At 35.6% G+C, this 15,919-nt stretch overlaps 1 protein-coding gene across 1 annotated transcript in view; it reads right to left on the minus strand.

The window, feature by feature from the left end:
- Window positions 1-1,980: 1,980 nt before the first annotated feature.
- The window catches only part of LOC133523708 (uncharacterized), a 215,318-nt gene continuing 201,379 nt past the window's right edge, over window positions 1,981-15,919 (minus strand). The window contains exons 4-11 of the mRNA XM_061859391.1: window positions 12,975-14,820; window positions 10,563-12,692; window positions 10,175-10,452; window positions 9,042-9,248; window positions 8,560-8,849; window positions 5,318-5,429; window positions 4,298-4,561; window positions 1,981-3,722 (exon numbers count right to left, since the gene is read on the minus strand). Of these exons, the coding sequence (XP_061715375.1) occupies window positions 3,591-3,722; window positions 4,298-4,561; window positions 5,318-5,429; window positions 8,560-8,849; window positions 9,042-9,248; window positions 10,175-10,452; window positions 10,563-12,692; window positions 12,975-14,820 (5,259 nt within the window). The 3' untranslated portion in view covers window positions 1,981-3,590. The remainder of the gene's footprint in view (window positions 3,723-4,297; window positions 4,562-5,317; window positions 5,430-8,559; window positions 8,850-9,041; window positions 9,249-10,174; window positions 10,453-10,562; window positions 12,693-12,974; window positions 14,821-15,919) is intronic.

The following is a 15,919-nucleotide window of genomic DNA, read 5'->3' on the forward strand; positions in this document are numbered from 1 at the left end:
TATCTCATATATTTCTTAATGCATGGATTCTTAAAGACGATACTGATCTTCACGTTATGTTGCGTCGTCTTATCTCGAATAAATATAATATGATTAAAAAACATATTATAACTTAATTAATCACACGAACTACTACAAAAAACAAGGGTATTCTTGACTAATCATTCATAAAGAATGAACATGGTTTCCGTTTCTTGAATCCCAAAGGCAAAAGATTCGGGATTCAAAGAAAACCCGTAGGCCGATCATCAAACATTGAACTCCACAGAGAAACTAATTATTATAATTAAGAAAAACTCAAACGGAACCACAGCTGACGGGGAAATTACTAAACTCAGTTTAAAATGCAATGAGCCTATTCGAATTGTGACCCAATTTGACCACTTTCTGACTTTTGGGTGTTTGTAACATCGTCTAATTTAAAATTTCCAAGTTTGGAGTTAATTAACTAAACTCAATTAGAAATGGAACTAGTCCCATTCCCTCGAGGTGTTCGTCAGCGGCTTAATTTTGCTTTTTGACTGTTAAAAACGTTTCCTTCAGAGAACATATTGTCCTGAAGGTAAATGTGAGGCTTAACCTTTAGCCCCTTCTACGATGCTGTTAAAAAATACATTGTATCTAAGCAATAATATTTTATTTTCGAACTTGATACTGTTCGTAACCCTTTTCATCAAAGATTGAATTTCCAGGAAAGAATATTCTTTGTATGTGTCTCTCGCACAATATAACAATACATTGATGTTCCCGCCTACCCCGAATATTAATACGAAATACGTTATTGATTTGGCACTTTATTAGACTACGAAAGTTAATAAGACGAACGATTGCGTAACGAGGTCGCTGCGATCCTGCGGCTTTTATATGATACGATACGACACAGTGCTGAAGCTGAAGTAATATGTCGGTCGTACAGTTTCAATTGCAGCACGTTACCTAACGAGAAGCAAAGAGTAAAATTTATTGGTAGGAAGATGGGGTATTTAGTACTGTCTCGCTTTTTACCAGCTTATGAGAATATATTTTGGCGTTAGATTATTCCAAAACTTACTTTGGTAAGTACCTTCTTCTCGCAATCAGTTAAAAAGTCAGTAATAAAAACTAGTTTACTTTTTTACTCATACCATACCGTATCTTTGTAATCTGGTACTGAATGAAAATAAATTAAGTAACATAACACAATATGTGGGCAACTGGCACTGGACTAAGACATTTGCGACTGCTAAAATGTGGGACCATAAAACTCCCAACCATACTTGTATTATTTTACAAACGCGAACGTCAACACCATTCTTTATTTATAAATTTTATTTGTAATTTCCTGTGTATATGCGTTTATTTGTAATGACTGTGTGTCTGCAATAAACGTTTTACATAACATTGTCGAGGGCAATGTAATATAATATCTTATTTGTCGTGGCGTGTAAAGAGGCGCCGCCGGCGCCATGTGCCTAAGGATGTTATATTTCTTTATTTGCCCCTGTCATGGAGGGATGTGGAGGAAATGAGGCTGCAGGCTGAATTACATTTTTGCTCGCAACAACCTCCTCACGATCATAATTGTTTTCTTTGTGTGTACCGGGGCATCTTTAAAAATTAAAATGTTGCTTTTGTACGAACAATATATTTGAAAGTGTTTTGTAAAACTTTTCGTGCTTCTATATAAAGATATGTTTAACAAACATGGAAACTATAGGTCTAGATTAAGATAAGAAACTGTAATTTAATTTTTTTGTATGACCGTTTGTTTCATATTTAAATAAAATAAAATAAAAAAATAAAAATAAAATAACTTTTTTTGTCGAATGGCGAGTATTTGTGACTTTGCATGCCTAAAGGGTCTATGCTGCACATGGAGCATAAGGATGCTTTAGGCATGCAAAGTCACAAATACTCGCCACTCGACTAAATTACTAACGTAGTCCGAACTAGCCTTTGCAGTTCTTATACATTGTAATGTTATAAAATAGAAACACCACATTATATTTTTCATCATTTATTTTCATGTTTGCACTACTAAACTTAATGTAACAAAATACAATATATTCCAAAGGCGATATGATCATTTAATTTCTACATATAATATGATACTGAAAATATTGAAAATTCTTAATTTTAACACATACAATAAATATATACCATTTTAAAAACTTTATCTTAAATTAAATAGGTACCTATGTATTACACACGTTTCTTAAGACTAGTTAAGTAGTTATTATGTAATTTTATTCAAAGTTTTAGGAATAATTATGTAAGAAGCCACAAATACAAGCATTATTCAACTTAGTTTTTGATTACAGAAAAGGATATCACAGCTATTAAGTTTATTATGTACAATAACATTACTCGGTCTCAATTATTTATGTATTTTAGATTTATTTCAACCAAATAAGGTAAGCCTGAAATGTTATGAAACAACCCAAAATTATTAGTTTTTTTATACAATTATAACTACTTTTTAAATATAGGGTACATGGCTTCATCAACTATATTTTGGTGTAAAGCTAACATTAAAACTATTGGCAAATGATATTAGCATTATTTACAAATAACAATAATTATTTTGTGAACTAAACGATACATAAATAATTATGAAATATTATAGGAATGTTTAAGCTTATAAGTATAACCTTTTGATTCAAACAATTTTCCCTAAGTACCTACGTATATTTATAACAAAAGCAATCATGAAATGCATTTTTTGAATGGCAAAAACCGATGAGTTAAGTATGTGATAAGTAAGTTTAAAAAAGTTGTATTTGAAATAACCACAATTTAATTTTTTTTTTGCCACACAAATATGGTAGTTAGAGCATTCACGCATTAAAATGCAACTTAAATGCATGTAGCAATTTATTGATGAAATTTTGAAGTAGAACTATATTTCTAAGGCGGGAATATCATTTTAAAGGAATTTTCAATTATATGGGAAATGGCTTCTACCTCGCATATAACTTAAAATACTTCGATTAGTTTATTTAAACTATATTTTTAATTGACTCTGATTTATATAAGAGGGAAATGTGAATTTATTTTAACAGTAATTAAACCAAGTTTTAAAGAAAAATGAGCAGTGACTGTAAAAAATTGACCAATTCACACGTGAGCAATGTCAGCATGAAGATTGTAATACCTAGATTCCCACTTGCTACAAAAAACTTCGAATTCTTTGAAAAACAGAGTTATCATTTGGGCAAAACTAAAATAAAAGTAAATGTGTAAAGTGAATCTCCGTGCATGAATGATTGGTGTGTGAGGATCAGGAGAATACCTCACGATCTGTATAATTCTACCTGGATTATATGAAATCCTAATGAGAAAGTTATAGTAATTGGACTTTTTTAATTCTTAACCCTTTGTGCATACAAATCCACATATGGCAGTTATAATATGAAACTCTATTGACAGCTATTAAAGTTCAAATTTTAACAATTTTAAGTACATCTATATTTTCGCCGGACTCTTTCCAGATAGCAGACTACTTGCCGCTAAGGTCGACAAGGACACAGTATACATCTTTCTCTGACCTTTTTAGCAGAAAATGTCCAAAAAAAGAATAAATATAATAAGTGAAGTGAAGGGTGTTCGAGTTAATTTCTAGTAAGCATCGGGTTGATCATGATGTTGGCTAACGCGTTGCGTCGCTTGCGCCACGTGCCGGCGCCCTGCGCGTGATACTGCAGCTGCCGGTACCAAGTGCGCGTGCGCGAGCTTTCTTCTGCCTGTAAACATACAATTCATAGTAGATAGCGACATACACCAAGATTTCCTTAGACACAAAACTTATGAATACACTAGTCACTTTAATACCGCCAAGTTTGATCGGTCGATCTAAGTTTAGCTGGAGATCGAATTATGTGTAAGATATTATATTTATAGGTAAGGCAAGCTTTTATTGAAATGACGGTTTTCTTGGCAAAACCAGAGGAAAACTAATATTATAATAAATGTAAATAATACAGTAAATAAAAAAAGTGTAGTAAATAGTGGTATACTTCAACAAATAGTAAATCATCACTATATTTTTTACTTATTTACATGTCCCATAATCTATGCGCTGTTTTTTTAAAGATAGGTACATGCCAAAACCCGCTCTTTATTATACTAAAGATATATATTTTATTACATTACACCAACGGTCAGACAAGTCTAATATTCGAAGTAATAGTACAAAATAGTAGTAAGACAATTTTCACACACACAAAGCGTAACTGTAAAAATAATAAAAAGCGCCATCAAGAACAATTAGTAGTTTGCTCCTCTCTATAACGAAGGTAATGAGTTAAACGAAACTCACCTTGAAAATATACGAATCTTTAGTAGTAATCTCGTGAACTTCGAAGAAATGTTCGGGCTCATGATCCGCAGCCACCACGCACCTATCCAGGAAGAGCGGTTCTCTTTGCAGCGTGTATCTCCCCGCCTTCTCTCTCACTAGGAGAAGAGCCGCCTCTCTCACTCCACTCCGTGCGAATAGAGCATCGCCTTCTCTTTCTCTCGCTTCGCGATCTCTTGCTTCTCTGGTTTCGCGGATCTCGTTCGTTTTGTGCGTAATCGTTGGCTGAAACGTAATACAGAGGTCTAAGTTTTAAGGGAAAGTGGCATTTTAACAGAAATAAAATAATTCTCGGCTAGGGCAATGCATGAGGAGAATTGAGTTAATCATAGAATACAGCTATATAGAATTCACTGTACAATTTAATGCCATATTTCATATTAGTTACTTTATACTATGTAGGCAAATTGAAAATCTTGCAAAAGTTATTTTTATAAGAATACTTTAGGAACATCCGAGTTCAATCTCAAGTTTTTTTTTTTACGAAGCGTATTGCACCTACACTTCTTGTACTTAAGAGGAAAGTGGACGCCGCCCTCTCGTGACCGTGTCTTTATACAAACTTAGTCTCCATTTTCCTATTTAGATAAATATTAACATATTTTCACACAATTTAATGTAGGTACAGTCAAGGTATTAAATATGGATACGGTTAAAGTGACAAATATATGTACACACTACCTTAATATATAGGCAATAAGGTCGTGTATACATATTTTTGGCACTTTGTCCGTATCTATATTTAATACCTTGACTGTACCTATATCAACAACAACTATGCTTCGTTTGTTGTTTTTTTTTAATTAACTATTATAAGACCTTTTAAATAATTGCATGAAATTGTTTTTCGCTTCAGAGAGGATACGGGAACTGTATGAAGATGCGGTCGTACACTATCCTTTTAAGCTCTTCATCAACGAAAGCATCGACGTGTAAAATATATGTGCCTATAAAAAAATTGTAACAGAAAAAAGAAATCACCTTTCCATTAGTTACCAAAAGGGCGTTGATGGGCGTCAGCTTGATTGTGCGTCCTTTCCGCCAGTTGTTGTCATTCGGCTGGGTGAACAGCAGCTTCCCTTCCATTGCGAACCTAAAAACGTATAGCATAAAGTCGGTTATGGATTGACAGTTGTAGGTGGTAAAAGTAACGACGACGCGAATTGTTTTAATCATAGGCTAACAGAATTAGATGGGAGCCGCTTGATACAATTAGGGCGGTGGTATTATTGGTAATGTTTTCATTGTCGATACGAGTATGCGCTCATCATGACGAAGGCTGATAATTGCGTAATATTTTATGCGAGATATTTCAGAGTTAATGAACGTTTTTGGGGCTATAATCGAAGTGGTTTGAGCATAATGCACACGCATTGATGGATGCGTTTCTTCTGTAACTCAATCAATATATTATATTATATATTTATACTTATATTATACTCATGCCTAGTCCAGCTAATTTTTCATTTTATTCTTTTATATAACTTTAGGGTTCCGTACCAAAAAGGTACAAAAGGAACCCTTATGTTGCGACTCTGTCCGTCCTCGTCGCTAAATATCTCGAGAACCACTTAAGCTATCGATTTGAAATTTGGAATAGTTATGGACAACGCTAACCCAGACATATTTAAAGTATTTTTTTTATTAACAATGGAAAATACAAAAACAATCATACGCTCATTACATCGCGTAAGTTTGTTAGACAATTTGCCGATAGATGGCACTGTACACAAATATAGTTAGTATAGGTACTTCTGATCAAAAGTCTTTCGCCTTTATATTCAAAGTTTGTACGGAACCCTCGGTGCGCGATTAAACGAAATCGCACGTGACCGGTTTTTTTTTTTCATTTAGATTATGTTACTTTATGTTTTAGGCACTATTTCGAGTATCTGTTTTGTTTAAAAAGCCCATCAAACCATCCGGAAAGGGCATAAAACTAATGATATCTCGGTGCTCTACTTTAGTATTTTGCACAGTTTGTGTACTACTAGCCTTGTAGTATAATTATAGGTAATATCAGCTTCCAGAGCGTCATCTACCTTTGATATTATCACACATTCAATCGAATTTAACACATCGCAATTAAGAGAATACAATAACCCTTTGTGAATACAATTCAGACACAATACAATTACTTCGGAATGAAAGGAAATTACGTAGACAAGTTCCATTAAATGAAACTTCATTAAATTCGTGCATGGCAGCTCCTGGAGCGCAGCGCATATTGCAACCGACATAATAATTACCTACCTCGCCGTTCTGTCTACTCTACTCAGTACTCATATTATGAAAACAATTTTAGACGCTCTGCAAACAGGCGACGGCTTTGAGGTTATTCGAAATGTAAACATAACAGCATCCCAAACTCTTTCAATTATAAAAGATCACATCAGTAACGTTAGCTATTATAAGCTTTCTTTTATTTATCTCGTTACGTTATGTTAGGCGTTTTACAATATGTAGACGTATATAACGTGGTAACGGCTGCAGGGAGAGGAACCGCCGGACTATCCGTGCCGTGTCCAATATCACTGCCTTCTGCGTCTGACCCTTGATCCAACCACCTAACGAGAGTCTCTCAAGGTGTATGTTGAGACTCTTTGCTATGAGACCGTTCTCTGAAACGACTATCGGGACAATGATCGTCGAATCAACATCCCACATGGCGGTTATCTCGTGAGTCAAGTCTAGGTACTTACTGGGTTTGTCCTTCTCGGCTTTCACGAGATTTTCACCATGGTGGATGGTGACGTCGACGAGCACAGCCCGGCGTTGCGATCGATCTATTATCACAATGTCAGTAAGCTCTTTTATTATTATTAAATAATGTAGTTTTCAGTAGTAAAAAAATACTTGAGTAAGAATCGCGTCGATCGATATAGTTAGGCCATTCTTTCTTCACTTAACGACATTTTTATGTGCGATATATTTTTAAGCATCGGAATTGTCCCGAATTACGGCTTCAAGCGTTATTTCCTTTTTACACGTATAATTACTTGTATTTCTAAAGCTCTCCAGCAATAAAGAGCCCTCGGGAATAGCACTTGCCTCTGTTACTGCCACTAAAGCGACGACTATCAGCGTTACGATGCAAGCAACAAGAAATAGCGGAAGATATATACCTACGAAAATGCAAATTTGCCTTTTAGAGGCGAAACTAAACAACATACACAGGTTTCAAAGAAAAAGATACAAGTATGTGCTTACCGAAATAATTGTACAGTAACGAGTAGTTTTGCTACCTGGCCTCATAATAGATTCCAAATGTAATGTGTATATAATATATCGGTCACTAAACCGACAGAACATTATTACATTTAAGAAAATAAAAATTAAGTAAGCTTAATCAATTTAATTACACGAATTAAATAGAACAGAAGAAAAATAAAAACATTATTGCATTCTAAATAAAGAGCATCAGAGACACCATTAAAAATCACGACCCATAAAACGAAGAGGGGTTAAAAACTCTGCTCCCGCATGACATTTATCACTTAACCCGTAGATAAACCTGCGGGCCGCAATGTTCCAGTAATGGGGTCATTTGTCCCATCCGCCAATAGCACGAGAATGTGCAAGGACTACAATTTGCCGAAATTATCGCGAATGGCCCGAAGGACAATGTTTATTTTTTAATTAAATCGGGATTAGATTGAAGACTTTAATCTCGGCCGGATAATAGTTTTGTTCCTTCTATTTGGTTTTACAAATTGGAAATCTTTTGTTTTGACATTTCGTCGATCCACTTCTAACGAAATTAAATTTTGTTTTGGGCAGGGGACTGGAAGCATATTCGGAAATAAAAAACACTATACAAATCTAATATTACTAACAGTGTCCTTCACGCACAAAGGCACATAAATACGTCATAAAACAAGCGTGATACATGGACACCTACCAATACCTACCACTACCTATGATACCTACCTTATATGTAACCAAAATACGAGTATACTTAGTACACCCTCACCCGACGCAGAAAAACGTAAGTGACAATGAATACTATATAACATATGCTTGCGCTAGTATATTAAGTTGAATGAGTTTGAAGATGTTGTTTACGGTTGCAGTACGTGGTGGGCAAATGAGAAGAATAAGTAAAGTCCTTGCATCTTATTTATGTTTCGAAACTGATTTTTGCATTGAGTAAGTACAATATTAGCTCCTCATTATTCGGACGCCAATAGCGCCTAGAAAACTTGAAAAGTTTGAGTACAAACCTTGCATCATCATGATTCCAATCAAGCACATCAACGGCCATCTTTCTTAGCCTGATATCGGCAACGTGGAGATCGTGTGCAGTTCTTCTGGCCGCGGCAAGTCTTCTCCACAAGGGGACGTCTCTGGCTGCAGCCGCCGCCGCTGCCGCTGCTGCGTTCATCTCCTCCAGTCTGGACTCGACACAACGCTGGGCGCTGCGCACGTCATCCCTTTCAGCAGCGCAAGCGGCAGTTGAACGATGAAGCCGGGATAGTAAAAGCGGATATTTTGTTACACGTTGTACAGGTACCTGAAAGATGATAAAAGAGTTTAAATAAAAAGAGGGCAATAAAGATAGAAATTTTAAAATTAAACACTACCTACTAGACATCATGCTTCCATTAATAACAGTATAGAAGTAACCATCAAAGGCAATAAAAAAAAACTCGAGAGAGTAATTTCGTACAAAGTAACTATGATAATGATATACTAAGGTCAATACCATTAAGAAAGAGTTCAAGTTCATCCTCCTCAAAACAGTGTTTTCCATTTGTGAGACTCGCAAAAATATCCGAAGAAGTTCCTTATCTTTCTCAAGGCCCGCTAATAGAAGTGCAGCGCCCGCTTGTTTCACACAATATGACTGGAATGCCGTCAGCATGCCAGAACACTCAAGAAGTATCTTCCCCACGTTGACTGTCAATAAGTCCTGAAACGCAAAATGCAATTCATTACATTTTACTTACCATGGTGCTTAAGTCGCACTACTATAAATAATAATAAATAAACCAATTAAAGTTATGCATTGAAGATTAACGTCCGTTGCATTCGAAACATATCGCCTCAGTTGTGAGTACGAGTACAATACGTGAATTTTACGGTTTTGTTTTAAAATCTTATTCATTTTACATAAATAAGATCTTTAATAAATATATGTTTTGCAAGGGGTAAAGTTGTTGCAGAATCCCTAGTGCTAATTTGATACCCGAGCAACCAAAATGTAACAACCTACTAGCGTAGCGAGTGGTTCGAAAAGTAGAAACTTGAGCGTTGCGATGGTTTCAAGGCACAAGGGTCAAACAAAATTTCACCATACAGACGCGAGTAAAATACTATCTGTGAAACATTACAAATCAAATCCAAACGAACGCTATTAAGTATATATTATTCAAAATCATCATTTAATAAGTTAATTCTACCAGCCAACATAAGTAAGCAACTCAAAATTTGCGTCAACTTAGAATTGCCACTCTTGTAAATAAAAACCGGGCAAGTGCGAGTCGGACTCGCGCACGAATGGTTCCGTATCATTATTTATAAAAACGGCATAAAAATATGTTTGTTGTATGGGAGCCCCCCTTAAATATTTATTTTATTCTGTTTTTAGTATTTTTTGTTATAGCGGCAACAGAAATACATCAATTGTGAAAATTTCAACTGTCTAGCTATCACGGTTCATGAGATACAGCGTGGAGACAGACGGACGGACGGACGGACAGCGAAGTCTCAGTAATAGGGTCCCGTTTGACTCTTTGGATACGGAACCCTCAAAAGATCAAATTAAACTTTCTCATCAGTTTTTGAAGAATAAAGAGACCCTTTACGAGTTGTTGTAATGAAAATAGTTAAACATACCTCATCTCCTTGATCAACCGCAATTTCGAGAGCATCTCTTAACTTTTCAGATAACACTTGATTATTTTCAATAAGTTCTTCAACATTAAGGAAAATTGCACTTAATTGTTCTTGATTAAGTAAGCCCGCAACCAACATGGGTTTGTAAAACTCCTCAAGAATAATTTGCAAATCCCGCCCATACTTTTCCTCAGTCTCTACGATTTCCGTTATGATTTCTTTTCTCTCTGCCCGTTTCTTCGCGCATTTTCGGCATACCAATGGAGCATATAAAGAACCTGAAAAAAGCGTTACCAATTTTATCGTTGACTTAGTCACTACCAAATTTCAAAGTATCATCACACCACAATAATTTTGGTACATCTATTATTTTTTGAGCCATACAAACCTTGTTCTGTAACTTGCGTCTCAACCGTAGTGTCACAATCTTCACAGAGATGTATTGGAGTGTCCTTATCCGTCAATGTGTTGCACGGTGATATTTTCCCCTGTAGTCGACTTCTAGATGACTTACTTGTTTCTGAACCAACACCAGAATCGTTTCTTTCAATTTCAGCGGATGTTTTCTTACAAACAAGAGTTTTTTCAATACTCTCATGGTTAATAATTAATGAATTGTCTTCACTCGAATCGGATGCGTTGGATAGCTGGCTTGTATTACTACTTAGATGCGCATTTATTTCTGAACTAATAAGCTTGTCTTTGGATTGATTCAGTGAATCGTTTTCAGTGCCGAAACTGGTAATATACGTATCTTCGTCATCGATACCTCTTTCTTTAGCATCAACCAAATAGGATAAAATATCATATTTTGATGCTCCTTCAAAAATCGACCGCGAACCAGATCGTTTCTCTTCGTCTAATATTGATAATGATGTAGGAGGAGGATTAACTGGCAATGGGGGTGGCATATCACCAATTTCTTCATAAATGGGATCACTGTTGAGACGGATTGATTCATAATGATGATCATCATCAGTGTTGCTTGCTATCTCAATATCGCATAGCGCAGCATCTACTAACATTTGATAAAATTTAGATCTTGTTGAGGTGGTATCATCTTCCGTAGAAAGTTCGCTCGCGGACGCATTATAACAGTCTGACATAGGTTCAAGATCTGAAAATACTCCCATAGCACCGCTTTCATACTCCATACTTTCATAGGGAGCAGAGCAGCCGTTGTCGTCGTTTTCTAGACAAGCTGACGTGTCGGCTGCTTTCTTGTCCGACTCGTCATCTCTGGCGCTATTCTGTTCGTTGTCATTATTATCCACTTGTGTCTCTTCTCTTTTATTAATTTCTTCTTTGAGATTCTTTAAAGAGCTTTCAATCAATTTTCCAATAGTAATTTCTTGTATTTCTGACCCATCCTGGTGTTTAGTCTCTTGAAGTTTTATAAGCGAATTTTCTATTAGTTTTTTTACTAAGCCTGAGTCAAGACCTTCTGCTAAATGACCAAAGAATGGATCGTCAAAGAGTTTACTAACAAAATTTCCATTTTGTGACTGTTTCTCATCCGGAGATTGATCAAAAGATTCAACACTGTTATCTAATAGATTATTGGTTTTGCCACAAACGTGTGGAACAAGGTTTAATTTGACTGCTTGCACGGGGTCATTTAGTATCTTGGACATATCGGATGTACTGAGGTCATTAAATGAATTAGATGTATTGTTAGAATTGATTGATTGATTTTCATTGTAATATTCTTCATACGTATTTAACTCTTCTTTATTTTCTCTGCGGTTAGACAAGGACGTTCCTATATAGATCTGACTCTTAGATTTCTTTATTTCTTTTTGAGGAGTTCCAACACTTATCGTAACTGTGGTCCCAGTCTGATAAGTATCACACGTGTTTCCTGAATCGTCATTAACTACGACTGAAGAAAGATAAATAGGCGTGTCGCTACTGACATTCATTGTTGAATAGCATTCATTACCGCTTATCTGAATAGATGTTTTTCTAGGCTCATTTTCTGTTGTTTTCATTGAAGTATTGGGTTCTTCGCCCTCATCTGAATCAAATTGTTTTACTCGTAAAACAGTTCTTTGTTCATTGTCATTTGCGTCAGACCATTCGTCGCTTGTAGAACTAGTAGAATTATTCCTAACAAATCGAGTTTTTACGTAATTATTTTTCTTTAACTTACGATCCTTTACTTTGAGTCTAGGAGGCGGCTCAGGAGATTCTGATATACCTCGTCGCAAATTACTTAGAATTTTTTGTGTTATGTCACTATTATCACTTAGGTTTCCTGATTCTTCATTATTTTGAGATACAGTATTTTCAACTAGTTGAGAATCATTAATTTGCGGCGATTTATTTCGTAAATGATTCTCTTTGTATAGTTCGTATTCATTGGGAGACCCCAAAAAGACTTGACTTGTATGTCCATGTTTAGGTTTGGGCCGCAACGCCATAGTATCCAGAAATTTAGGAGGAGCAACTGACATAATCGAAGTTATTCTTTCTGATTCTGAGCGACGCAGAACAGGTATTTTTGGTACGTCGTTATCTGTGAAAACAACAAAATACAGTTACCCCCTTATTCATTAACATTTTCAAGCTTCAATTAGTTAATTTATGTTCTATATGTTTATTACAAATACAAAAGTCATAATAAACACATTCAGACAATGAAGACAACGGAGTAATAAATAGCATTGATCAAAAACGCCAGTATTTTATAACATTACTAACAATTATAAAAGTAATACAACTAACCGCAACTAAAATGTTTCATTTTTGACATGGGACGATAAACTACGATTATTTTATCCCAATAAACTATACAAACCTGCTACATTTTCTTCTATTGAGCTCGTCCCATTATTTGAAAAGACATTGGTTTCAACCGGGCTGGTGTCTTCCGCAATAACTCCAAAATTGTTATTCACTCGTACGTCTTCATAAAGGCTTAGATCATTTCCTGTGCTCTGTGTGATTAATTTAGCCAGTTCAACGTCGACCTCTGTCAAACTGTGACTGACAATATCACCTTCTGCTACAATGTCGTCTTCCACGTCTATTGGTATATCCCCTGGTATTCCTTTAACCGTATTTTCTTGAAGATTGAATTCTGCTGTATAAATGACTTTTGTCTCTTCATTTTCTACTAAAAACTGGACACGTTTTCGTTGTAACATATTCTGTGCTGTAGTAAAACCTTTCTCCTTTGGCTTAGGAAGATAGAACTGTGAAGCATTGCTTCGTTTCTTTTCAGACGATTCATCAGATGTTTCTGATTTTGGCGTAGCCATGAATAAATCGTAATTTCTTGGCTTTTTTAGTATCGACTTTATATTTTCAGAGTTATTTGTTTTATATTTTTGGTTTCGTGAGTTATCTGGTGCTTTTCTAACATAGTTACGTTCTGGTAGACGTTGGTTGTCACTTTCACTATCATCGTCGGTTCTTGCATTCCGTACTCTTCTCGGTGGTCGTTTTGGAGAAACACTTTTCTGTTTTGTACGATTTGCGGAAGATAAGTTTATAGTTTTTTTATTAATGGATTTATTTATAGGCAACGATTTATTGCTCTCAGTTTTAATATTTGGTAATAAGGAAGGTATTTCCTGAGTTTTCATTTCAAAATTTTTGAGATCACAGTTTAAGGAGTCGTAAGAAGTTGTATCTTGTATAGCGTAAGTCTTTGATTCATCTGATATACGAATTCGTTGGCCACCAATAGCTTTAACATTAGTATCTGACTTGGATTTACTCAGTGGTCTAGGGTTACCTACTTTAAGTGCATCTTGAAACATATCAGCATAATCATCATCAAATTCTATTTCTACTAGTGATTTTAAACGACCACTTGACTTAACCAGATCATATGGGTTGATGTCACATGATAAAATAGACTTCTTAGAATCATTGGCGTTTGCATTATTATCTTCATCAACCCAGACTTCATTGACTCTACTAACAGATTTACTTCTAATTTTACGTTGCGATTCTGGACTCGGTTTTCTATTTTTTCCTCTACATGGGCTGATACTCTTAGCCCGTGAACGAGTCGTTGAGAATTGACTTCCGATACGAGCTTCATGTGGAGGTGCTAACCGACTTCGTCTCATCAAATCGTAAGGATCATTATCTCCATTGGATTTAAGTATAGAAGGTCTCGCTTTGGATCCCTGAACCCTGACCGTCCCAGCTCTAAGTAAACCAGCATCTCTATTTACTTGATGTCCCCTGACTGTGCCTCCCACTAACATCCGCGGGCTTTCAGCTATTGTTAAAGGTAAACGAGATCCCTTGCATTTCTTACATATACTGACTTTGGTAGAGCTGGTTTTCTTTGTACCATTAAGGTACTCAGGACAGGAACATAGTATTACAGCGTAGTTGTGAGGTGTTGGTTTTTGAGGAGTACTTATTAGAACAGGGCCAGGTACTTCCGGATACGCTGAGAAGACGCTGGGTCGCATCGGTGGGGTTTGGGTCCTCACGGACCCGTACAGCCATGTTTCAGCGTACTTCATGGACTTGGATAAAGCCGATCCACTGGGTCCACTGATGGTTCCATACATGTATGGGCTTTCTGGTGATTTTTCTGATGATCTTACACTCCCTGAAGTATTCAGTTTCAATTTTGATGACCATTTCTTCGTCTTCGTGCTCTCCGGTGTATCATATATCTGAAAATGATAAAATATTTCGTTAAATACCGTTCACGTTTTAATAAGCAAGAGACTTGAGTGAGCATGAAACTAATAACGCAGAGCTTATCAAATTCTTGCTGAAATTGTCCTTATTACTTGGAGTACAACAGTCTAGACAGGTAGGTCAAAGTAAGCTGATTTTTTCATTTTCAGGGTTTTCCTATGAATAAAATGTTGTAGCTCTTGTCTACAAAGGAATTATTCACACAACAATTTATTTGCCTAATTGAAAAATATATTAATATATTTTTCTCGCTGTCATTGTTTAGAACGAAACATTCTTGTTTGCTGTTAGATACATTTTTAACATTGAAAAATATAGAAAAATAATTAACCTATTGTTTGCCAGGAATAAAAATTAAAAATTTAAACGATGATGATTTGATGATATATTATATTCTTTAACTTAATAAAATACGAGTACACAATGTAGGGAAATTTATATAACAAGTGTTTTATAATGTGACAGGGCTGTGTGAGTTCGGTTATATTTAGGAACCTGGAATATTTATAGCAACTCAGCTTTCAGATCTTGGTTTACGGGTACCGATCGGACACGGAAACAGCAGGATTAATTTGGTTAAAATCTTATACACGTGTTTCTGATCATATTACATACAATACAATAAAAGCAATATAATAGTTTACGTTTACGTTAGTTTCATTTTATTTAAGTTTACTGTCATTTTTCTAATGGACTCACATACAGTTTTTCTGTAGTAAGTATTAAAAAATCCTGAGAAAACGGTTTAATAAAGTAAGTTAATACGAAACAATAACTCTAAACTTGTAAGGGAATTGAAACATTTACCTGGAATAATTGGTAAAAAGAAACGACCGTACAAATAGTACACCAGGATAGCTACGTACAAAAAAAAACATATGTTTAAATACCTACCCTCCAAAAGACCTATTTGCCAAATATTCGTGATCTATAAACCATCGGTAGTGAATGTCGTGTATCCGGTACGTAGATAGTTTGTCTCTAATTCAGTCCGGTACGGCCGGCCAGGGGCTTTTGTCAGGGTTCCTACCGGACGACAATACGTACGGCAGTTTGATTACACGCTTTTGA

Source organism: Cydia pomonella, chromosome 12 (genome assembly GCF_033807575.1).
Source record: "Cydia pomonella isolate Wapato2018A chromosome 12, ilCydPomo1, whole genome shotgun sequence".
Classification (NCBI taxonomy): Eukaryota; Metazoa; Arthropoda; class Insecta; order Lepidoptera; family Tortricidae; genus Cydia; species Cydia pomonella.